This window comes from Tamandua tetradactyla, chromosome 1 (genome assembly GCF_023851605.1).
Source record: "Tamandua tetradactyla isolate mTamTet1 chromosome 1, mTamTet1.pri, whole genome shotgun sequence".
Lineage (NCBI taxonomy): Eukaryota > Metazoa > Chordata > Mammalia > Pilosa > Myrmecophagidae > Tamandua > Tamandua tetradactyla.
The window spans coordinates 47,538,498-47,564,628 of NC_135327.1; the positions used below are offsets into that span (position 1 = coordinate 47,538,498).

General features: G+C 38.9%; 1 protein-coding gene across 8 annotated transcripts in view; it reads left to right on the top strand.

Annotated features, from left to right (window-relative positions):
- The window catches only part of TASP1 (taspase 1), a 490,143-nt gene that overhangs the window by 277,806 nt on the left and 186,206 nt on the right, over window positions 1–26,131 (top strand). For all 8 annotated transcript variants that reach the window (XR_013157441.1, XR_013157446.1, XM_077115178.1 and 5 more), the window contains exon 12: window positions 13,627–13,737. Coding sequence is in view for 6 of the 8 variants with exons in the window: in XM_077115178.1 (XP_076971293.1) it covers window positions 13,627–13,737 (111 nt within the window). In the remaining 2 variants the exon portion in view is untranslated. The remainder of the gene's footprint in view (window positions 1–13,626; window positions 13,738–26,131) is intronic.

Sequence of the window (26,131 nt, forward strand, 5' to 3'; positions counted from 1 at the left end):
AAGAATCGTCAAGTTTCTTGACAGACAAGATGGGGGTGTTATAAGGCGAGTTAGTAGGTATGAGGAGTCCCTTTCCCTTGAGCCGGTTAATGATGGGTTGGAGTCCTTTCCGATGGGTTATGGAGATAGGGAATTGTGGCCTAGAAGGGAATGAGGGATGTATCTTTTAGTCAGATAAGAACTGGTTTATGATGGGAAGCTATTAGGGGAGTTGAGGTATTCCATACTTCCGGGTTTACTAGGTGAGGTGGTAGGGGAGGGGTGGAACCCTGAGTGGAAGTGGAGGCCACACATAAGGGTAATAGTAAATTTGTTTGGGGTTTTTGTATCCAGTGAAGTGAGGCCCCTAACTTGGTGAGAAGATCCCGCTCCATTAGTGGGCTTGGGCAAGAAGGCATCACTAAGGAAGAGTGTGTAATGGGGTAGCCTTCTATTAAACATGTAAGTGGTCCAGTAGTTAAGGGGCATGAAGGACAGCCATCTATGCCCAAAACTGTGACCTGGGAAGGAAGGAGTTGACCTGAGTAGGAGGGAAGGACAGAGAAGGTAGTCCCTGTGTCTACTAAAAAGGAGGTGGACTTACCTGCTACCTTGATTGTTACCCTGGGCTCAACGAGGGTGATTGGGGTCACTGAGGCCGGGTGTCATCAGTCATCAGTGGCCAGGCCCAGGACCACCAACAATGGGTCAGGGGCTGGAAGGACGGCCCCTCCACAGCCGGGCGCTGAGGGGCAGTCACTTTTCCATGTCCCTTTTACCTACAGAGAGGGCACAGTCCCTTGGGCGGTCGAGGATTGGGGCACTGGTGAGACCAGTGTCTGTCGAGGCCACATTTGAAGCACTTTCCTGGTGATGGATTAGTCGTAGCCGGCGTCTTGTCAGTTGAAGTGAGCCGCAGAGTTGCAATCAGGGATTGGATTTGTAAATTCGCCCTTCGGCGGTCCTGGTATTCCTTTTCTACCCTCTCCAACTCGTCACAAGTATTAAAAATTTTAAAGGCCCTGTTTACCAGGTCACGAATAGGGGCCTGAGGACCGTCCTCAATTTTTCTAAGCTTGCGCCTAATGTCTGGGGCTGACTGGAATACAGAATGTGTGGCTAAAATGGTTTTACCAGCCTCCAAGTCAGGGTCTAGGTGGGTATATTGGGAGAGGGCTTCTGTAAGCCGGTTTAGAAAAGCGGCAGGATTTTCTTCAGGAGCTTGAGTAATCTCCCTCAGCTTATGAAAGTTTACGACTTCATGGGAAGTTTTCTGCATGCCGGCTATGAGACATGTAAGCATTTTGTCTCACCTAATTCATCCATTTCTCCCCACTGGGGTGTCAATCTGATAATCCCACCCTGGCTCTTGATCTGGTACTGCCTCAGCCCCCACTGGTATGGTGTGGTCAGTTATATGCACCTGGTTAGTATGAGCCCTGGCCGCATTGAAAATGTGGTCCATCTCATCGGTAGTGAGGGAAGAAGAGCAGATTACATGGATATCATGCCAGGTAAGGTAGTAGGCGTTAGCCAGATATTGGAATTCTTTAGTATAAGTAGTTGGGTCATTGGAGAAGGAGCCCAACTGTTTCTCAGTGTGTGAGAGATCGACCAGGGCGAAAGGAGTGTGTACTCAAATTAGGCCTTCGGGTCCTGCAACTTCCCTGAGGGGACAGAGTAAAGTACTTTTTGAGCGGGTATGGGAACTTACAGGTGAGGATGGCAGGGCTGCTGAGGACAGTGAAGGACTAGGCAGTGGCAGAGAAGCCGGTGAAGGGAGAAGAGGGCACGGTGGTGGTTGGAGAGTCGCTGGAATAGAAGGAGGTAGGGAAGGATAAGATGGCTGCTGGGTAGCCACTAGAGCAGAAGGGGAAAGAGAAGGACAAGGTGGCGGCTGGAATGCTGCTGGGGTGGAAGAAGGAAGTGAAGAATAAGATGGCGGCTGAGGTCCTGCCAGAGCAAAAGGAGGAAGTGAAGAGATAAGATGGCGGCTGGGGTACCACCAGAGGGAGAGGAGGGTAAAGCCAAGGAGGAGAAGATAGTTTCCCTAAATCTGGTGGAGGCCCTGGTCATTTAAAGGGAGATGAATCGAAGGGGTTGGAAAAGGAGGAAGTTTCATCGGATTGTTTGTTTAGAAGTGGGGATTTGGGGGTTTCTTTGGCTAGGAGTACCTGAGCCACAGAGCAGGAAGTATAGAGAGAGCGGTGGGAGCACAGAAGAAAAAAAAACCTGGACATAAGGAATTTTGGCCCATTTGTCATTCCTGTGGCAAAAATTGTGGAGGTTTATAAGGATATTAAAATTGAAAGTCCCATCCTCAGGCCAATGAGAATCATTATCTAATTGATACTGAGGCCAAGCCTTTTTACAAAAGTAAGTGAGGCGTTTTGGCTGGATGTCTGGAAGTAAATCCAGTGTGGATAGGTTTGTCAGAAGATAATCCAGAGGAGTATAAGGTTTGGCTTTTGAGGATTTATTGCCCATACTGACAGGTCTCAAAGGAGAAAAGACTGGCCCAGGGGGTTTCAGCATCCCAACGCCCTGAGAGAGTTCTCGGAGCTCTTACGAGCAGGGCTTGTCTCCCCAGGGGATATCTCATCCTGGTTTGAGGCCCTTTCAGGTTCTGGACCTGAATTTGGGAGGGAAACAAAAAGCAGGGCGTCCCCACAACTTTTCGAGTCCTGGGAAAGGGAGTGAGGCTTGCGGGCGTCCCCATTCACCTCGGCCCTTGGAAGAGAAACTGATGTGAATTCACGGTTTTTGGGGGGTGATTTATGGACAGGCTCTCTCGGAACGGTGAGATCCAGCAGCAGGGCTAAGAGGGCAGGGAGTTACCCAATCTGTGGTGGATGTAGCGGCAGGCCGAAGGATCCCCTCGTCGCTGGCTTTGTGGAGGAAGGAGGAGAGAGGAAGCCAGGGCACCCCTGGCCAGGCGGGCGGCACCCACGCTCCTCTCCTGGGTTTCGGCACCAAGACGAAAGGTTTAGGAGGCGAAAGGGTGAGAAAGAAGGAAGGTAGACCAGGAAATTTAAAGTGGGTGGGTTTATTTCTGTGATCCCGGGCAGAGCTCACCGAATCCAAGATGGAGGGAGGTAAGTCCGAGCGCAGGCTTTGGTGCAGGCAGCTTTTAAGGATGGAGGTCAGGTGACATCCTAAGGGGCGATTCATTAGTTCTGGAAGTCTTGTCGTCTGGAAGGGGCAGTTCATTTGTTCTGGAAGTCATGTTGGGAGGGGCAACACAACCTCCACAGCTCAAGTTGCAGTGCCCTTCCCCATTCCCCCAACTTAACAATGTATTTCATATTTATCCCATGAAATCTAAGGATTTAGTTTCCTTATACTTCCAACCCCAAACCTATACACATGTGCTGCTGCATCTCATACTATACTGTATCCTTCTTTTTAACTCATCAGTATTCAGAGCTTATGTTTTTGATTAACTATTCTTACTTGAGTTACATAATATGCTAAGATTCTGTGTCCTTTGTTGTACAATTTATTTTTTCCTATAATTAATATTAGCCTTCTTTTTTCCTTAGGTGGCTCGGGTTTTTTTTTATTTGTTTTTTTTTTTTTAATATTTGGTGTGGGGCTGGCATGCGTACTGATGAAGAACAACTTTTCTTGCAGTTTAGGATCTCACAGCTTTATTGAGCAATCCAGGAACTGCACAACATCCCATTCAGAAAGTAGAAGGCAGCCCCATGGAGGGAATGTAAAGAAGAAACTTATATAGGGAGAATGCAGAAGCAAATGAAGAAGTGTTCTGATTGGCTGACATTAAGTTTCCCTTGTACTTGGAGGGTAGTTCCTACACAGTGGGGAGCAGGTAGTTGCTTAGGAATGAGAAGTTAGCAGGCTTGTATAGGAAAGAGAAAGTTAGATGGAGGTAACTAAACAGCTGTATTTAAATTTGGCATTCTCAGCAAGCCAGACATTTCAGGAAATAGAAGCTAACTTAAGTTTTGGGTTTTGCTGACATGGGGCTTACCCTGGGCACCTCCATGTTGGGCCTACTAGATTTTTTTTTTATTAACGGAAAGAAAAAAAAAGAAATTAACACAACATTTAGAAATCATACCATTCTACATATGCACTCAGTAATTCTTAACATCATCACATAGATGCATGATCATCGTTTCTTAGTACATTTGCATCGGTTTAGAGGAACTAGCAACACAACAGAAAAAGATATAAAATGTTAATATAGAGAAAAGAAATAAAAGTAGTAATAATAGTAAAACAAACAAACAAACAAACAAAAACAAACAAAAAAAACCCTATAGCTCAGATGCAGCTTCATTCAGTGTTTTAACATGATTAATTTACAATTAGGTATTATTGTGCTGTCCATTTTTGAGTTTTTGTATCTAGTCCTGTTGCACAGTCTGTATCCCTTCAGCTTCAATTACCCATTGTCTTACCCTGTTTCTAACTCCTGCTGGACTCTGTTACCAATGACATATTTCAAGTTTATTCTCGAATGTCCGTTCACATCAGTGGGACCATACAGTATTTGTCCTTTAGTTTTTGGCTGGACTCACTCAGCATAATGTTCTCTAGGTCCATCCATGTTATTACATGTTTCATAAGTTTATCTTGTCAGGGCCTACTAGATTTTATTTATCAGCACCAGTCGCTCTTTTATCCCCAAACTTCCCCCAAATCTGAAATATTTCTGTCAATTTCAAACCCAACATATTATTCTGTTAGCTTACTTTTTTTTCTGTTGAAAATATCTGTCCCAGCATCTTCTGGCTTCCTTCTCCAATTTGGATTGTTTGGTCCCTAAGCCTTCTGCAGAGCCATATGCCATCTGGGAATCGCTTTGTCTTCTTTTGTTTTGAGTTCTTTGTTTCAGGATCTCATTTTCTTCCTCATTTACCTTCCTCCTTCATTTTGCCAAGTCACATTTATCTTGTAGCTTTCTAAGAAAGGGCACATGGGAAGTAAATTCTTTGAGACTTTGTAGAGCTTTATTCTCCCCTCATATTTGATTGATATTTTGACTGAGTATAGAATTCTAAGTTTCTCTGAGCATTTTGAAGGCAGTCCCTTATAATCTAGTTTCCAGTGTTGCTGTTGAAAATATGATGCCATAATGACCCCCTTACTTTCTATGTAATCTTTTTGCCCCATCTGATAGTTTTAAAAATTTCTTTCCTCAGTATTTTGATATTCCACAGTGTTATACTTTCATATGTGTTGTGCTGGAAGGTTGATGGGCCTTTCTATCTGAAAACTCATCTTTCAATTCTTGGAAAAGTTCTTGAATTATTTCTTTACTATTTCTTCCCTTCTCTTTCTTCTGTTCTCTCTTTCTGAAATTCCTATTACTCAGATGTTGGATGTTTTGTCCTGTTCTTCTTCTTTTCTTATTTTTTATTTTCCAAGTCTGTCTTGTTTGCTTTTTTTTTTTGCTTCTTTTCCCTGTGTTATTTTTCCCTGTTTGTTTAGATCTAACCGAAACAGCTAGTGAACCTAGATTTTCTCCCCTGTTTAACTGTTAAGTACCAAGAAGCTGACCTGAAAACCTCTGAATATGAATAACCCTTGTCATCTGGAAGCCCTTAACATATGGTCTTCAGACAAGGACAAACTACTTTTTATGGGTCTCTCAAGTGATCCTTTACTCTTGAACTGGTTGGGTCCCAAGAGAGAAATGTCAGTCTCCTGCTTGGGGGTCATCAGTCTGACTTGTTACCTAATGGGATCCATTGGGGGATGGGGCTGTTTAGCATAAAGTCTTGCCCCTCAGTTCCCTGTTTTCAGTGTGGAGCTTCCCTTCTGTCCTGAACCCTATGTCCCCAAGTATCAAGTCTTTCTGGTTCCTCCTCTTTAGAGAATAAGTATCCTAGCTTCTCCAGAGTCAGGGAGAAGTTATTTCTTCTCTGGGCAGGAATCTGGGGCTGTAGATTGGGCATTGGCAAATTTTTTCTGTAAAGGGCCAGAGAGTAAAGTTTTTTAATACTTTTCAGGCCACATAGTGATCGCTGAAATGTATTCTTCTCTTCTTCCTCCTCCTTCTGAAGACCCTTTTAAAATGTAGGAGAACATCCTTGGATTGCAGGCAGTACAAAAATAGACTGTGGGCCAGAGGTCATAGTTTGCCCACCCCTGGTTTTTTGAGAACATCTTTGTTTTAGCCCTACCCTGTACCCTTACCTTCAGAAAAATCTTCCTCCAATTTCTGTTCTTTTTTAGGTTTTACAGTTGGACTGGGTAGTTTCTTAGGTGCCCCCCTCTTGGAAGCTTAGGTGTCAGATTTCATGGGTCTGCTAGGTGAGCAACTATGTGTCCATCTTTTTTACATTTTCCAGAAGTTTGATATTTTCCTTTTCTGTCATCATCTCCTTTCTCTCTGTCCTTACTGTGTCATGGCTTTTTTCCCCCTTTCCCATCTGTTTACTTTGGTTTTCAGAAGGAGCAGAGATAAATGCATGTGTTTAAAATACTAAGTTTAGCCAGAAGCTCCCCCCAAGTCCAATTTGGTTGGTTTTTATTTTTACTGCTTTCTTTGATAGTACTTGGGTTAATTTTGCATTTGTTCTCCACGTGCTCACTTGCTATGCCAGATGTTCAGAGATGATGTCCGTGGGGAAGAAAAATGAGGGGTTTTAAGATGTAATGTTCTTGAAATGCTCACAATGGTTCAGTGTGTGAGATCTCAAGGAGACTCAATCATTTCTAACCACCAGACCCTGACAATAGAAATACAATTTCACCTTTATTTGTGTAAACCATCAGGAGCATTTTTAAATGTTTGTAATAAAGTTTGTGCCTTATTGTTTAGAATTGAACTTAAGGTAGTAAATCAAAGCTTTTGGTGGTATACCCTGACAACAGGGACAGCCTGATAAGTGATCCCTAAGAACTCATCAAAGGGAGCCTTGGACTTTTTTTTTTTTTTTTTTTTTTTTTTAGTTTTTTTTTTTTTATTAATTAAAAAAATTAACAAAACATTTAGAAATCATTCCATTCTACATGTACAATCAGTAATTCTTAATATCATCACATAGTTGCATATTCATCATTTCTTAGTACATTTGCATCGATTTAGAAAAAGAAATAAAAAGACAACAGAATAAGAATTAAAACGATAATAAAGAGAAAAAAAACCTATACCTCACATGCAGCTTCATTCAATGTTTTAACATAATTGCATTACAATTAGGTAGTATTGTGCTGTCCATTTCTGAGTTTTTATATCCAGTCCTGTTGCACAGTCTGTATCCCTTCAGCTCCAATTACCCCTTCTCTTTTTTTTTTTTTTTTTTAATTAACGGAAAAAAAGAAATTAACCCAACATTTAGAAATCATACCATTCTGCATATGCAATCAGTAATTCTTAACATCATCACATAGATGCATGATCATCGTTTCTTAATACCTTTGCATCGGTTTAGAAGAACTAGCAACACAACAGAAAAAGATATAGAATGTTAATATAGAGAAAAAAAATAAAAGTAATAATAATAATAAAAATAAAAAAAAAAACCTATAGCTCAGATGCAGCTTCATTTAGTGTTTTAACATGATTACTTTACAATTAGGTATTATTGTGCTGTCCATTTTTGAGTTTTTGTATCTAGTCCTGTTGCACAGTCTGTATCCCTTCAGCTGCAATTGCCCATTATCTTACCCTGTTTCTACCTCCTGCTGGACTCTGTTACCAATGACATATTCCAAATTTATTCTCGAATGTCCGTTCACATCAGTGGGACCATACAGTATTTGTCCTTTAGTTTTTGGCTAGACTCACTCAGCATAATGTTCTCTAGGTCCATCCATGTTATTACATGCTTCATAAGTTTATCCTGTCTTAAAGCTGCATAATATTCCATCGTATGTATATACCATAGTTTGTTTAGCCACTCTTCTGTTGATGGAGATTTTGGCTGTTTCCATCTCTTTGCAATTGTAAATAACGCTGCTATAAACATTGGTGTGCAAATGTCCGTTTGTGTCTTTGCCCTTAAGTCCTTTGAGTAGATACCCAGCAATGGTATTGCTGGGTCATATGGCAATTCTATATTCAGCTTTTTGAGGAACCTCCAAACTGCCTTCCACAGTGGTTGCACCATTTGACATCCCCACCAACAGTGGATAAGTGTGCCTCTTTCTCCGCATCCTCTCCAGCACTTGTCATTTTCTGTTTTGTTGATAATGGCCATTCTGGTGGGTGTGAGATGATATCTCCTTGTGGTTTTGATTTGCATTTCTCTAATGGCCAGGGACATTGAGCATCTCTTCATGTGCCTTTTGGCCATTTGGATTTCCTCTTCTGAAAGGTGTCTGTTCAAGTCTTTTTCCCATTTTGTAATTGGGTTGGCTGTCTTTTTGTTGTTGAGTTGAACAATCTCTTTATAAATTCTGGATACTAGACCTTTATCTGATATGTCATTTCCAAATATTGTCTCCCATTGTGTAGGCTGCCTTTCCACTTTCTTGATGAAGTTCTTTGATGCACAAAAGTGTTTAATTTTGAGGAGCTCCCATTTATTTATTTCCTTCTTCAGTGTTCTTGCTTTAGGTTTAAGGTCCATAAAACCGCCTTCAGTTGTAAGATTCATAAGATATCTCCCAACATTTTCCTCTAACTGTTTTATGGTCTTAGACCTAATGTTTAGATCTCTGATCCATTTTGAGTTAACTTTTGTATAGGGTGTGAGAGATGGGTTTTCTTTCATTCTTTTGCATATGGATATCCAGTTCTCTAGGCACCATTTATTGAAGAGACTGCTCTGTCCCAGGTGAGTTGGCTTGACTGCCTTATCAAAGATCAAATGTCCATAGATGAGAGGGTCTATATCTGAGCACTCTATTCGATTCCATTGGTCGATATATCTGTCTTTATGCCAATACCATGCTGTTTTGACCACTGTGGCTTCATAATATGCCTTAAAGTCAGGTAGCGCGAGACCTCCAGCTTCGTTTTTTTTCCTCAAGATGTTTTTAGCAATTCGGGGCCCCCTGCCCTTCCAGATAAATTTGCTTATTGGTTTTTCTATTTCTGAAAAATAAGTTGTTGGGATTTTGATTGGTATTGCATTGAATCTGTAAATCAATTTAGGTAGGATTGACATCTTGACTATATTTAGTCTTCCAATCCATGAACACGGTATGCCCTTCCATCTATTTAGGTCTTCTGTGATTTCTTTTAACAGTTTTTTGTAGTTTTCTTTATATAGGTTTTTTGTCTCTTTAGTTAAATTTATTCCTAGGTATTTTATTCTTTTAGTTGCAATTGTAAATGGGATTCGTTTCTTGATTTCCCCCTCAGCTTGTTCATTACTAGTGTATAGAAATGCTACAGATTTTTGAATGTTGATCTTGTAACCTGCTACTTTGCTGTACTCATTTATTAGCTCTAGTAGTTTTGTTGTGGATTTTTCCGGGTTTTCGACGTATAGTATCATATCGTCTGCAAACAGTGATAGTTTTACTTCTTCCTTTCCAATTTTGATGCCTTGTATTTCTTTTTCTTGTCTAATTGCTCTGGCTAGAACCTCCAACACAATGTTGAATAATAGTGGTGATAGTGGACATCCTTGTCTTGTTCCTGATCTTAGGGGGAAAGTTTTCAATTTTTTCCCATTGAGGATGATATTAGCTGTGGGTTTTTCATATATTCCCTCTATCATTTTAAGGAAGTTCCCTTGTATTTCTATCCTTTGAATTGTTTTCAACAGGAAAGGATGTTGAATCTTGTCAAATGCCTTCTCTGCATCAATTGAGATGATCATGTGATTTTTCTGCTTTGGTTTGTTGATATGGTGTATTACATTAATTGATTTTCTTATGTTGAACCATCCTTGCATACCTGGGATGAATCCTACTTGGTCATGATGTATAATTCTTTTAATGTGTTGTTGGATACGATTTGCTAGAATTTTATTGAGGATTTTTGCATCTATATTCATTAGAGAGATTGGTCTGTAGTTTTCTTTTTTTGTAATATCTTTGCCTGGTTTTGGTATGAGGGTGATGTTGGCTTCATAGAATGAATTAGGTAGTTTTCCCTCCACTTCGATTTTTTTGAAGAGTTTGAGGAGAGTTGGTACTAATTCTTTCTGGAATGTTTGGTAGAATTCACATGTGAAGCCGTCTGGCCCTGGACTTTTCTTTTTAGGAAGCTTTTGAATGACTAATTCAATTTCTTTACTTGTGATTGGTTTGTTGAGGTCATCTATGTCTTCTTGAGTCAAAGTTGGTTGTTCATGTCTTTCCAGGAACCCGTCCATTTCCTCTAAATTGTTGTATTTATTAGCGTAAAGTTGTTCATAGTATCCTGTTATTACCTCCTTTATTTCTGTGAGGTCAGTAGTTATGTCTCCTCTTCCATTTCTGATCTTATTTATTTGCATCCTCTCTCTTCTTCTTTTTGTCAATCTTGCTAAGGGCCCATCAATCTTATTGATTTTCTCATAGAACCAACTTCTGGTCTTATTGATTTTCTCTATTGTTTTCATGTTTTCAATTTCATTTATTTCTGCTCTGATCTTTGTTATTTCTTTCCTTTTGCTTGCTTTCGGATTAGTTTGCTGTTCTTTCTCCAGTTCTTCCAAGTGAACAGTTAATTCCTGCATTTTTGCCTTTTCTTCTTTTCTGATATAGGCATTTAGAGCAATAAATTTCCCTCTTAGCACTACCTTTGCTGCATCCCATAAGTTTTGATATGTTGTGTTTTCATTTTCATTCGCCTCGAGGTATTTACTAATTTCTCTTGCAATTTCTTCTTTGACCCACTCGTTGTTTAAGAGTGTGTTGTTGAGCCTCCACGTATTTGTGAATTTTCTGGCATTCCGCCTATTGTTGATTTCTAACTTCATTCCTTTATGATCTGAGAAAGTGTTGTGTATGATTTCAATCTTTTTAAATTTGTTAAGACTTGCTTTGTGATCCAGCATATGGTCTGTCTTTGAGAATGATCCATGAGCACTTGAGAAAAAGGTGTATCCTGCTGTTGTGGGATGTAATGTCCTATAAATGTCTGTTAAGTTTAGCTCATTTATAGTAATATTCAGATTCTCTATTTCTTTATTGATCCTCTGTCTAGATGTTCTGTCCATTGATGAGAGTGGTGAATTGAAGTCTCCAACTATTATGGTATATGTGTCTATTTCCCTTTTCAGTGTTTGCAGTGTATTCCGCACGTATTTTCGGGCATTCTGGTTCGGTGCGTAAATATTTATGATTGTTATGTCTTCTTGTTTAATTGTTCCTTTTATTAGTATATAGTGTCCTTCTTTGTCTCTTTTAGCTGTTTTACATTTGAAGTCTAATTTGTTGGATATTAGTATAGCCACTCCTGCTCTTTTCTGGTTGTTATTTGCATGAAATATCTTTTCCCAACCTTTCACTTTCAACCTATGTTTATCTTTGGATCTAAGATGTGTTTCCTGTAGACAGCATATAGAAGGATCCTGTTTTTTAATCCATTCTGCCAGGCTATGTCTTTCGATTGGGGAATTCAGTCCATTCACATTTAGTGTTATTACTGTTTGGATAATATTTTCCTCTACCATTTTGCCTTTTGTATTATATATATCATATCTGATTTTCCTTCTTTCTACACTCTTCTGCATACCTCTCTCTTCTGTCTTTTCGTATCTGTCTCTAGTGCTCCCTTTAGTATTTCTTGCAGAGCTGGTCTCTTGGTCACAAATTCTCTCAGTGACTTTTTGTCTGAGAAGGTTTTAATTTCTCCCTCATTTTTGAAGGACAATTTTGCTGGATATAGGAGTCTTGGTTGGCAGTTTTTCTCTTTTAGTAATTTAAATATATCATCCCACTGTCTTCTAGCCTCCATGGTTTCTGCTGAGAAATCTACACATAAACAAAAACATGAATTGTTTTTCTCTTGCTGCTTTCAAGATCCTCTCTTTCTCTTTGACCTCTGACATTCTAACTAGTAAGTGTCTTGGAGAATGCCTATTTGGGTCTAATCTCTTTGGGATGCGCTGCACTTCTTGGATCTTTAATTTTAGGTCTTTCATAAGAGTTGGGAAATTTTCAGTGATAATTTCTTCCATTAGTTTTTCTCCTCCTTTTCCCTTCTCTTCTCCTTCTGGGACACCCACAACACGTATATTTGTGCGTTTCATATTGTCCTTAAGTTCCCTGATACCCTGTTCAAATTTTTCCATCCTTTTCCCGATAGTTTCTGTTTGTTTTTGGAATTCAGATGTTCCATCCTCCAAATCACTAATTCTATCTTCTGTCTCTTTGAATCTATCATTGTAGGTATCCATTGTTTTTTCCATCTTTTCTACTTTGTCCTTAACTTCCATAACTTCTGTGATTTGTTTTTTCAGTTTTTCTATTTCTTCTTTATGTTCAGCCCATGTCTTCTTCATGTCCTCCCTCAATTTATCGATTTCGTTTCTGAAGAGGTTTTCCATTTCTGTTCGTATATTCAGCATTAGTTGTCTCAGCTCCTGTATCTCATTTGAACTATTGGTTTGTTCCTTTGACTGGGCGATATTTTCAATTTTTTGAGCGTGATCCATTATCTTCTGCTGGCGTCTGCGCATTTAGACAGATTTCCCTGGGTGTTGGATTCAAAAGTTTGGAAGATTTTTCTGTGAAATCTCTGGGTTCTGTTTTTCTTATCCTGCCCAGTAGGTGGCGCTCATGGCACACGTTTGTCTGCAGGTCCCACCAGTAAAAGGTGTTGTGGGTCCTTTAACTTTGGAAAGCTCTCTCCCCGCCGGGAGGTTCGCTAGCCGAAGCTTCTTGGAAGAGTGCCAGCCGACCCGGGGTCCGAACGCGGGGAGGGTCGCTGGCCGCCGCAGCCCGGGAAAGCGCCCGTCCGAATTTCCTAGTCGGCCCGGGGCGCCAAGCTAGGCGGGAGGGCGCCAGCCGCAGCGGCCTGCCCGGGAGAGTGCACCGTTCCCGGGGAGTCACGGGTTTGGAAGGCCCCCCCCCGCCCCGTCACCGTTCTCCGTGGCCTGGGGATTTCCGATCCAATTCTCTCAGTTGGTCCAGGGGGCTGCGCGTGGTATGGGCGCCAGCCGCCGCGGTTTGAGGGGACCGCCTGTCCAATTCTCCCACCCGGCCCGGGAAGGGGGAAGGGAGTGACTCCGGCTGCCTGCCGCCCCGCCCGGTGAAGCCCGCGCCCCTCGGCGATCTCACCAGAGCGGGTTCTCTCAGCCAGCCAGCCGTTCCAGGATGGGGTACGCTGTCTTTTTTATTTCTGTCGTGGCTTTGGGAGCTGTTCTGTATAGTTTCTACTCCCCTAATAGCTGCTCTGGAGGAGAAACTAAAATCCGCGCGTCTTACTAAGCCGCCATCTTCTCCGGAAGTCCCTTGGACTTTTTTATTATTTGATATTTGTGTTTTGGTCCTTTAATCTGGTAGTGTTCCCAGTTCCATTCTGAATACAGTAATGCACACACAGTCGCCTTCTTAAGTTTTCTTGGTACCCTGTGGAACTGTCTTTGCCAACTGGTCCCTGTTCCAGACTAAACCTGGCTTCACCATCAAGTTTGTACAGGGTATCAGCAATGTTAATTGTCAGAAAATGAGCATATTTCAAGATTCTACTCATACCACATTTCTTCTGTCCTAGAAATCTAATGAAAATCAAAAATTAACTAAGTAAAATCCACTGAAAAATGACCACTAGTTATTTCTGCCTAGGTTCACCATTCCTTGCCAATGAAGATGGTGTCCTGGGAGGCGTGATTGTTCTCCGATCTTGCAGATGTTCTGCAGAGCCTGACTCTTCACAAAATAAACAGACACTTTTAGGTAAGTTGGACATATACATTATGTGAGTGTCTTTCTCTTTCACTTTTTTAAGACATGAAGAGATTTAAACCTTCAGGTCAGTCATTTTAAGCTATGGGAGGGCTGTGTTACCCTGCTTATATCTAAACATATCTTTTCTACTTATCTGCATTGAAGTTTAACATGTGAAAGATGACTGTTCATTTTTTAAGTACATGTTTAGATCAAATTTTTCAAATGGTTAGAACCTAGGACTTTTAACAAAGCCCAGCATTAAGTATTGGACCATGTATTTATTCCCTGCTTTATTGCCCAAAGCGTTGAGGTGGCCAATAACCATGTGCACAGCAACATACAAAAAAGCTTCTTCCTGTTCCTCTCTCCCAAAGGATATCAAAACCACGTGAAGAGCTTCTGGCCTAGAAGTTGGTCTTGGCTCCACTGCTTATTAGCTTGACACCTTTGTGCGTCGGCCTTACTGTTCTGTGTCACTTCCTCAGCTATAAAATAAGGATGCCTGCCCTGCCCTCCTTGTGAAGACATGGTGAGGGAGGGTCAAATGAGTGTTTTTCAGGTTTGCAGATATTCATCCAGATGTGTGGTCTTATGTCTAACCAAGGGCACCAGTGAGAATGAAGCTCAGCTTGCCCACCATTGACAAAGCACAAGCTTGTGGAGCTGCTTCTCCCTACAGTGATGCCTTTTTCTAATTCATCCATCCAGATGGGCTGCATTTAAAAAATCTGCACAGAGAAGCCACATAAACTAACAGGGGGTCCCATATGTTATTTTTTTAATATGTTAACTTTTTAATTGAATTATGTATCTTTTTAGAAAAGTACACAAATCGTGCTTGCAGTCACTTGATGAGTTATCACAAATTGAACACATCCATATAACCAGCACCCAGATAAAAACAGAACTTCACCAGAACCCAAAAGCTCCCTTGTGTACCCTCCCAGTCTATACCCCCTCCCCACAGTTAACCACTGTCTTGACTTCTAACATATGATTAGTTTTGCTTGTCTTTATATTTTATATAACTGGAATCATAGCATAGGCACTATTTTTGTGCTATCTTTCAGTCAATATTATGCCCATTAGATTCATCCATATCATATGTAGCAGTAGTTTCTTCATTTTCATTGCTGTGTAGTATCCCATAGTATGAGTAAACCACAGTATATTGATTCATTCTTAAGTATTTTTTTGTGTGTGTGATATGCAGTGGGTGTCACATTTCATTCTTTTCCATGTGAATATCCCATTGTAGTACCATTGGTTGATTTTTTTTTTGAAGTATATGGGCCAGGAATCAAACCCAGTTTTCCCACATAGCAAACAACAGTTCTCCCACTGAATGACCTGTGCACCCCTGTACTTTTTTTTTAATACTTAGACTACAGATCATCCACAAGGGCAGGAGTAGTTCCATCTTTTCTATGACTTTCCTTATAGAAAATGGGGATGGTGCCTGATCTATATTGTATGATTGTTGCAAATTATAGTAGCACAATTATGTTCATACTCTAAGGATCTATGAGTCTATGAAATAGAAAACTTTTTTATTTATTTTTTATTTATTTTATTTTTGCATGCTGTATGATGGGGTCGCATTTAATTATTTTTCCATTTGAGTATCCTGTTACTGCAGCACCATTTGTGGAATTTTTGTTTGTTTTTGTTTGTTTTGCACGTGTATTTGTTTGTTGGGAAGTGCATGGACTAGAAATTGAACCTGGGTCTCCCGCATGGCAGGAAAGAATTCAACCACTAAACTACCCTTGAATCTCTTATTTGTTTAAAAGGTATTTTTTCTAGAGAGATCAAAAGTGATTTCATAAAATCTTTCCCTTATTCCTCAAAGGACAAAAAAGTATATTTTCACCATAAGGCCTCTGTTTCCATAAAAGAGAGTTATTGCCATATTCTCTTTCTTTCTCCCCACCGTACCTGGTACCCAGGTTGCACTCCAGGAAATGTTTTTAAATGGCCATCTTTTGTGGAAAGATGAATGAAAAGGAAAGTAGTGGCTTGTTTCTTTGGTGTCTTAACTTGATCATGGTTGAATCCTTTAAATGATCTTCCGTGGTTAGATAGCAGGGAGTTGATATAAATATGCAGAGGAAACACCTGGTCTTCCATAAAAATTTAGAATAACCTTAGTATTTTGGGGGCAGTTATTAAAACTAGTTCCTGTATTGTTCTTTGGAAGGAGTGTCACAGTTCTTTACTGAGTCTGGACTCTTGCCCACTTGAATTAATCCTCGAAATTGTGTGGTTTATACATATATATGGCCATTTTAATTTGGGTGGTCTAGTGTAAAAATGAATATTTGAGAATCATGGGGTTTTAGCTCAGTTGAAGAAATTTTTATCACCAAGTAAGTAATTCGTAACCTGATTCTTATCCCACTCTTTATCTCCAAATGAAACATTAATTATAAAGTGTCTGCTTATGAAATAGGTGAAATCTTGCCATTTGTTAAAATTACCTGGAGGTGTTGTTTGTGAGGTTTATCTACTAGAACCTCATGAACATGGGCTTGGATCAACTAAGGTGCTACCAACTACATGTATTTTTACATTTATTGCTCTTAAAAACTTAAGAATGTTCCCTGTGCTAAGAAAACAAAATCAAATAGTACAAAAAGATACAAAATGAAACGTGAAAGTCACCTTTGTCAGCCCACTCCAAGAGCTATCCACCAGTCTCTCTGATTCTGTTTATTCTCTTGGGAAACAGCTTTACCCTAGAGAATGTGCTCATTTAATCAGTAATTTATGATTCTTTGTTATGAGAGGTCTTTACCTTTTACTTAGCCCACACCACTTCGCGTTCCTTCCCTCCAGATTTTTATAGTACTTCTACCCTAACTTGAAATAATATGCTTTAATTTTATTACAACTTTAAATAACACATTATCTCTTGATTCATCAGTTTTATACAGTCTCTATCAGTTAAGTTCCCTCAGCTATGTAAGTTGAGGGAAGCGCAACTACTTTTTTCTTTTTCTCTTACTGCTTTACTTCCAAGCCTTAACTCAACTTCTATCGACCATACTGTTGTTATTATGGTTATCATTTGCATTCTGTTCTGTAGCTATATTTATCCTCTATGTTTTTGACTAGAGGTTGATTCTAAACAGTGACTATGGGATATAATCAGTATTTATAATATTGCAATTCTATAAATGTTATTCATACAGATCCCAATAGTGGGAGATTGGATCCATAAAGAAGGGAAGTAAATGTCTTGTCATATACACTATACCAAATATCAAAGTCAAGTGGATTCTTCTGTCTTCTGTGCCATCAGTTACTCCAAATTGAGCCACAACTTAATTTGCTTCATGTTGAATCATGACTTCTCAATTATTGTTTTTTTTAACTCCTCACAGAAGTCTATAATTTCATAAACTCATGGCTCCTTAATGTTTATTAGTATCTAGTAGTCAAGAAAGCTCAGACATCTTTTTTCCTTCATATCCAAATAAAATAAAACAATTCCCCAAATTAAAATCAAGTATATAATTACTTCACACTATTGAATCATTTTTATGTTCCTTAAATAGTATAATCAAAATAGTCTCTGAGTTCAGCTTTTTCTGTATCCATTTTCTTTTCTCAAAATCATAAACCATGTTCCCATTATCGCACAACAGCAGTTTCGGTCAAACACCACAGCCACTTGATGGAATTTCCAGGAATCCATTCCAAAGCGTATCCTCTTGACATCAATTTTAAGAACAACATTGAGCTGCTCTAGGGTCAGAGTGGTATGACTTGAGAACAGGAAACTTGCAGGGTTTGTCCTTTGTAAATAGCATGAGAATCTCATATGCTAAGGAACTTTCCAAGTCATCTTTCTTTTTCTTTGCCCACAAATTGTTTGCTACTCCCCCTTTGAAGAGGTGGAACCAATGCCACTCCCCTTGAATGTGGGCAGAGCTTTAACAACTTGCTTCCCACAAATAATATTTCTTAAAGTGACAGTGCATGTCTTCCAAGACTGGATAAAAAACATTGTGACTTCTTCCTTGCTCTCTTTCTGTTGGATCACTTAGTCTTGGGGGAGACTTGCTGCCATGTTATGAGGACATTCAAGCAGTATTGTGAAGAGGCTATAGGACAACACTGTGACCTTCAACAACAGCCAGTGAGATTCTGAGACCTCCTGCCAACAGCCTCAGAGGTGTAAGTTGCCCTGAGCAACATGTTGACTGAAATCTCATGAGAGATTCTAAGCAAGAAATACTCAACTCTCCTAAATTTTGACCAATATAATCTGAGAGATAGCGAATGTTATGGTGGTTTGAAGTTGTTGTATAGCAGAAAAAAATTGTTCTTAAATTTTAATCCAGTCCTGTGGTTGTGAACCCATTTTAAGTAGGACCCTTTGATGAGGCTACTTTAGCTAAGGATTGCTGGCAGCCTGCTCCAGAACATCAGTCTTCAGGAAGAAAGCAGTGCCTTTCTTTCAAATCAAAGTGATGCTTTGATTTGGCTTTCTTTTAGCCTCAAAACCATAAGCTAATAAATTTCCATTGTTTAAGCAAGCCCATTTCATGGTGTATGCTTGAGCAGCCCGTAAACAGTAGTATACTGTATATAAACTACTAAAATTGGGGTTTATCTATTATGCAGCAGTAGATAACTAATATACCTCATTTTAAGCCCTCTCCCTGCCAGTGTCCCTCAGGTTTTTCTAAAGTACAAGTACAATTCAAGATACTCTGTTGCATCTTGAAATTGCTTTGTCAGATTTCATTTTCCATCGAGTAGATCCTTATTCTCTTCTTTGTGTTCCTCTGGGACAAGTCTGATCTGTGCTATTTCTGTTGCAGTCCCTAATTACTCTTCTCCAGACTGTCTCCCCAGCCTTCCCACCTCCAGGCTTCTCTCCCTATTTTGGTCTTAAGAATAGAGGAGATCAAGAGAGAAGAAGACTATCCTGAAGCAGAAAGGGAAAGAAGAATAATCTGACCTAATCTTGGCTAAGAGAGCCACACACATTCCAAAATTGGGATTAGTGGTCAAAAGAAGAGCCACATAGAATATGTCATTAGTTTTCTGAATGTTTTAATTAGTAGTTTACTCCAATTTTTTTTTTTTTTTTTAACATGGGCAGGCATCGGGAATCGAACCCGGGTCCTCTGGCATGGCAGGCAAGCATCCTTGCCTGCTGAGCCATCGTGGCCCACTTAATTAGTAGTTTAAATGTTTAAATGTTGAATAACTTCCTATGTTAAAGTAGAAACAAAACTTGTTTCTACTTCCATGCTCCCTACTTTTAATTTTTCAGTGAGGGTATGTGTGTGCATGCACACACTCACATACACACAACTCTGTTGGTCATTTCCCTAAAGGGTAGAGGGCAAACTGCAGACCCTCTTCTGATCTGACCCCAGAACTTACTTTCAGTGTTATTTCTGACTAGCCTTTCCTTTTCTCCACTCATCCCTAAGCTCCAGGCTCTCCAGATGGCTTGGTCTTCCTCCATAGGGTCATGTTTATTCCCCAATAATCTGCACATGCTCTTACCTCTGCTTGGAATGCCTTACGCCATTTATACTCATTCTTCAAAACCAAGTCAAATGTGAATCGTCTTGGAATCTTTCAGGAGCATTCCAGTGCAGTTTTGTCCCCCTATCCACAAGTGATTTGCTCCTTTTCACATGCAGTGTTAGAACCATACAGTTGGCATTGACCCCAGTGGCTCACAAGAGGAGTACAATTATTTGAAATCTCTTTATAGGCATTAGAAAATTCACAATCACACCACCAGATTGTTGACTAGTTGAGAATAAGGACTATGTGTTATTCAACCCACCCTTTCTGGTAGGCTCCTGATAATTGTTGGGTGGATGAATGAATGAAATGCCAAACGAAATTTCCTTATTATTTAGCAGAAATTTTTTAAGAAATTCACTGCTCTTTGAGAAAAGTGAAATGTCACATAAAATATCCTCATATACTCTTAAAAAAATAAATAATATGGATTGGAAATGTTGGAGTGTTAGAAACAAGAAGAACTTACAATACTAAATGGATCACAGAAGACAGCCTCTGTGAACAGCTCTATAAAAGGACAATTTGGACTCAAATATGTTTGTATTACCCATCCTGCCACCTCCCACCCCCAGATCATGAGATGCTGGCACAGCCAGGGCTGCAAATCAATGCTTTAATGCAAAGCAAATGCTAGTCCCTCAAATGAAACAGCTGAAAAGAATTAATTTTCTCTCTGCTTTTAGACAAAAAAAAAAGGGGGGTGTTTTTTTTTTTTTTTAACCTGCTAAAGTACAATTACATGTGCTTGCCAGGCCTCTACAGAAGTACTTTATTGGAGTTTTGGTACATAGTATGATTAATAAATATGTAAACAAAGGCATATCAAGCTTCCCACTAGAAAAAAAATGAGTTATTTTTCATGTTAAACTTGTAATCAGATAACAAGTAATTAGAATATATGCAGATATGAGGCATAACTCACTGGTCTTACCGGATCGACCCTGTAAGTTCTAGGGCTTCCTACCTTCGAATGGTTAGTAGGAAGCAGTGAATCCAGGCATGAGTGAGAAACAGGCTCCATACAATTATGGAAAAGCTTTAAATTCAGGATAGGAGGTATAGAGACTTAGGGGCTTTTCAAGGTGAAAAGACTGTGTGCTTGGTCAGCGGCCTGGGTGCCTGTGTTCTTTTATCCTGTCTTTTATCCTAAATAGATTTTAGACCAACATTCCAGCCAGAGCCTGGTCATTTGAAGAGCACACATGGTAATTGTTACTTTCCCATTAAGTTAATCTCACCTTTCTGAGGGAATAACTTCACATTCTTTCCTACGCAGGAATATATTCATGATGCCAGTAATTAAGTTCTGTACATGATACTGCTCCTAATTGTCCAGCTACCCTTTTTTCCTCTTTTATTATGAAATGTTTCATGTATTCTTAAAAGAAGGATGTAATGAATTTGTAAGTTATAAAGAATAATAATAAAATGAACACCTGTGGACTTGCTACCCAGCTTACGAACTTGCCTATTACCTGTATCTTTGAAGCCCCCATGTGGGCCTCTCTGATCTTACTTGTGTTCTTCCATCTTTTATTTTGTGTTTACCCCTTGCTTATCCTTACCACTTTTTTACATTTCTACATTTCCCTAAGTGATACCTTATTTAGTTTAGTTTTGTTTTGAACTAATGATATTATTCCTTATTATTTCTTTTTTGAGATTCTTTGCAGTTTCTTATGTAATTACATGAAAAGATAATACATCCCATTATCATTTTAGGTTTCGTCCTTCAAAGCAAACTGTTTTGCAGTTGCCACATAGAACTTAGACATGATACCCCCTTCCTTACTCTCTCCTTTCAGAAAAATATTCCTTATGGGGTAATTTTTTTTGTTGCTGTTACCAAAACATGCTGTGGTTTAAATATAGAAAGTGTTAGATTGAGTTGATGCTTCCTGGAACATTAAAAAGATAAAAGGTCATTTTACTGTGAGTTAATATTATAAACCACTGTTTGGTTTTACTGGCATGAATATTTTGGCAAGCATGTATAAACACATGCACTTCAAAGGAGCTTCATTCTCGGGGCACCAGCAATATCATTTATTTCCATTGCATGGCACGTGCCACTGTGAGCACTTATGACTAGGCGTTTTCTGCCCAGGCTAACGTGATCAAAAAAATAGCCATCAAAGGAAAGGCAAATTAGCTTTAAGGTTACTAGTGGGAAAAGAGGTACTTATGGTTGTTTATCTGGTATTAAGTTCATTTTTAAAAGGGGATTAAGTATTTTGTTCTATAAGAGGGTCCACGGTTATGGTTGGCAAATTATTTCTTTAGTGCCTCAGCAATGCTTGGGGATTGTTATATGTTCACTATATTATTATAAATGGTCTAGTGTTTTGGTTCTGATTTAAAGATCAGATGGAGACAAGCAAATTAAGTAATATTCTTGTTTAAGACAGACCTGATATTTAAACTTTTCAACAACTGAGTTGCCTTAATCTGTCAAGGCTAATTATCCAAGAGTTATATTTTTCTTAGTTTTTTGCTTTTCAAACACAAAGGTGTTGATTACAAGTAGTTATAATCTGCTGCTTTGCTTAACTTACAATAGGATTTTTCTTCCCTTATGTATCACTTTTAAAATAACACACTTTTAAAAAATTGGAAATGTTTCCATCTGCAGTTTTCTTCTCCATCATGAGCATAATTCTATCTATAATCTAACCAAAAAGTGTATGTTTTTCAGCCACAAAGTTTTTTCATCTGAAATATAGAATTTAAAGATTTATTAATAGAATTCTGGTGATTATGTAATTCTTTTTTTTTTTTTTACATTTCACTATTATTATACACTCTAGGCATTCCTAGATTATACCATCTCTATCTTTACCATCTATCTTTCTTTCTGATTTCATTTATGTCCCCAGCCCTCCTCCCTCTATCATTCTCACATGCAGCTTCATTCAGTGTTTTAACATAATTACATTACCGTTAGGTAGTATCATGCTGTCCATTTCTGAGTTTTTGTATCCAGTCCTGTTGCACAGTCTGTATCCCTTCAGCTCCAGTTACCCACTATCTTACCCTATTTCTATCTCCTGATGGTCTCTGTTACCAACGACATATTCCAAGTTTATTCACTAATGTCAGTTCATATCAGCGAGACCATACAGTATTTGTCCTTTAGTTTTTGTCTAGTCTCACTCAGCATAATGTTCTCAAGGTCCATCCATGTTGTTACATACTTCAAAAGTTTATTCTGTCTTAAAGCTGCATAATATTCCATCGTATGTATATACCACAGTTTGTTTAGCCACTCATCTGTTGATGGACATTTTGGCTCTTTCCATCTCTTTGCAATTGTAAATAATGCTGCTATAAATATTGGTGTGCAGGTGTCCGTTTGTGTCTTTGCCCTTAAGTCCTCTGAGTAGATACCTAGCAGTGGCATTGCTGGGTCATATGGCAATTCTATATTCAGCTTTTTAAGGAACTGCCAAACTGCCTTCCACAGTGGTTGCACCATTTGACATTCCCACCAACAGTGAATAAGTGTGCCTCTTTCTCCACATCCTCTCCAGCACTTGTCATTTTCTGTTTTGTTGATAATGTAATTCTTATTGTGGTTCTTCTTAAATTCCAAGAAAATATTTTGACAAATTTTATAGTCTGTTTTCATCTGCTCATAGGGTGATAGAAATCGTCCTAGCATGAAATAAAGCCTCAATAAATATTTGCTGATTGAATGAGATCATGTTTCAATAAGGAAGTTGTTTCACTGGGTGGTTTTCTGTCCAACAGAGAACTTCCAGGTCCCAACCAGTAGCCCCCTATTTCAGGCAGTTTCCAATAGAATAAATGATAAAAGAAGAAGAAAATTACAATATCCTTTGGGGCTTATTTTAGCATTTGACCCACATCCCCCTCTTCCTTTTCATTCAGCATCCTTCTTTAGTCTTTAATAACTTTAAGTGAAAAAGTTATTTTGTGAAAAAGATGGGATTGTGTAGAATTCCATCCCCATCTCTCTCAGGACGGCTCAGTGGTGAAAGCTTTTCAAGAAAGCAAGCAAATTCAGAGTTATTTCATGGCCATAATGGGACATGCATGATTTGAATCTTAAAGATTCTATATTGGAACAGTGAAGCATCCTAGTATGTTTTTGGTAAAGATGGTCTCCCAACTGCATTATAAAGAACCTAACAATCAATGCTTGGGGGTGGGGGAGGGCAGAAGGGGTAGGAGTGAGTGGATCTACAGAGGTAAGAGGAGGCTGTTTTATTTATAGTTTATCATTCTTCTGGTTTTTAAAAATGAATTGATCTTTATTCAATAAGGAGTAACTTAAATACTGTGCAAAATGTCCTAGAGTTTGCCATTTGACCTAAGGCTAGGGAGCAGCAGCTGACTTGGCAACTGCCCAGCCCAAGGAGGTTCTGATTTTGAAGTTCTGTTTTTCTTGCAAGCAATTCTGGGATGTGAAACCAAGCAGAGAGGTTTTAAATGGGTGAGGGAGCCAGTGCAGCCGGGGCTGGTTAACAACAATTGGAGGACATTTCACAACAAAAAAAAGTAGGTGGCTGAAGGCTACTTTCTCGTCAGAAAATAACCCATTTAGATTGGAAGAACTTGCTTCCAACCCTGGTAAGGAAACTTGTTTGGCTTAAATAGGACAATGTGCTGATGCTTTTGAAAGAGAAAATATCTTGGTAGAAATGTCATGCAAGGACTAGCTCATAGCTCTAATATTAGCCTGCAAAGGTGCTGCTTAAATGCTGCTGAGAGGCAAAGCCTCATGTTTAGGCTAAGGGCTGTCCTGCATAATGGAGTGCCAAGAAGACTGAAGTAGAATTGCTCTTGGCCGTGACACCCATGTAGGAATTAATTTGTTCCAAGCTTTAAATACAACTTTCCAGTTTGCAGAAAACCTGGCCTCTAAGGTGATATGGAGTCCATACCAAGTGTCTCTGTAATGCCGTTAATCTTTCATTGCTGGGGAGCACTTGTGCAGCACATCCCACTTACCCACTTTTCTGGCATTGGAACCAAGACCACCAGTGAAGACCCTTTTTTTCATATCACACTTGTAAGATATGATGTTTCTTGAAGTCAGTTGATGATGAGAAAGAATCCTGCCAAATCTGTGATAATCTGTATCAAATGGTAGACCCACTCAGGCATTTCTTTTAGTATGGCTTTGGGTGTTCTTAATGTTTTCTGATGGGGATCTTTTCATGGATTGGGCGTTCCTAGTAGCTTCACCAGTCCCTGAACTTTGGACTGCTGAAAAATATAAGCCTTCTCAAATCAGTAGTTGAGATTGTAAAGTCACTGGCCACTACCAAAGACAAATGGTCATTACTAAATGGCTTCTGTATTATAGGGGCTTCTCTAAATGGAAATAAACTTGAACTTGAGCTTGACCACACAAAGACTGTTATATTTAACACTTTCACAGACACAAACATGTTACTTGAGACCTCCACATCTTACCTGGGTCATTGTCCCCTAATGTAATATTTACACATGAAAAAAATCCCAATACCATGACATAGCATCAGCTGTGTTTGTTGTATTATTATAATCATTATTTAATACTGTCACCATAGCTTCCAGGTTCAGTGTATGGAATTATTTCAGATTTACTTCCCCAAGTTAAGAAACAAACTATAGACTTCTAGATGTCACTGATGGTAAGAAATGCTGCGCTTTCACTGAAATAATAATTTGTACAGTAGTACAAAGTTTGCTCAAATACAACTGCATAGAGAAAACGTAATCTTTACTGGGTTTTAATTATAAATGATTACTTAACTAGTAACTAAACAATTTTAGTTTGCTGTTTCTAAGTTTTTGATATCTAATAACCTGATAGTTGATGAATGGTATCCTGTGGTTTTAATTTTCATTCCTTTTAATATGAATAATGTAGATTATCTTTTCATTTGTGTTAGAGCAATTCATGTTTCTTTCTGTTCATATCCTTTTAACTTTCTCTTTGGATATTTATCTTTTTCTTATTGCTTTGTAGCAGCTCTTTATATATTAAGAAAATTAGCCATTGTATAATATTTAGCCATTCTGTGATGGAATTGCAGTTATTTCCTCCAATTTGCTAGTCATTTCTTGATTATTTTTCCCACATGGCAAAAGAAAATACTGTAGTTTTTAATATATTCAAATGTATTGATCTTTTCTTTATGACCTCTGAGTTATGACATAGTTTAAAAAGCTTTCCTTAAGAGGTATTTAAAATGTTTTAAGAGAGCTGTTCTTTTGGTCATTGAGAGGAATTTGATCCTCCTGATATGTAACACTATATATTCCTCTTATCTATGCTGAATAAATTTCAGAGTAGGAGAACAATGGAAGACCACAGGTTTTGGAATCTAAGAGTCCAGTCTTAATTCCAGTTCATGCACTTACTAAGATGATGTGGCCCATTTACTTACTTTTTTTTAGCCCCAGTTTCCTAATCTAGACTTTACCAGATAGGTTCTATGAACAAGAATGCATGGAATATAGAGATTCTCCATGTTAGTGCCTCCCTCTCCTGCTTCCCTGAAGTTCTCCACCAAGAAGTAATTTGTTAAATTAAGTTGAGTTATTACATGATCTAAGAGTAATAAAATAAGATTTCTTTTCAAAAGCATTCTGTAATTTAAATTGTAGGTAATTCCTGCTAAGTCTCTCAAGCTAGCCTGAACTAGTAACCATCACTATGTACTGATTTGAATTGTCAATTTTAAAGACAATGTGTCAGTAATAACGGTTTGTGACTATAGTGTAGGCTGAATTTCTAGACAGTGAGTTACTTTCTTTTAGAACTCCTAAGCTCTATATCAAGGAACCTTTTTGAAAATGCTTTAATAAGAAACAGCCATTAAATGGA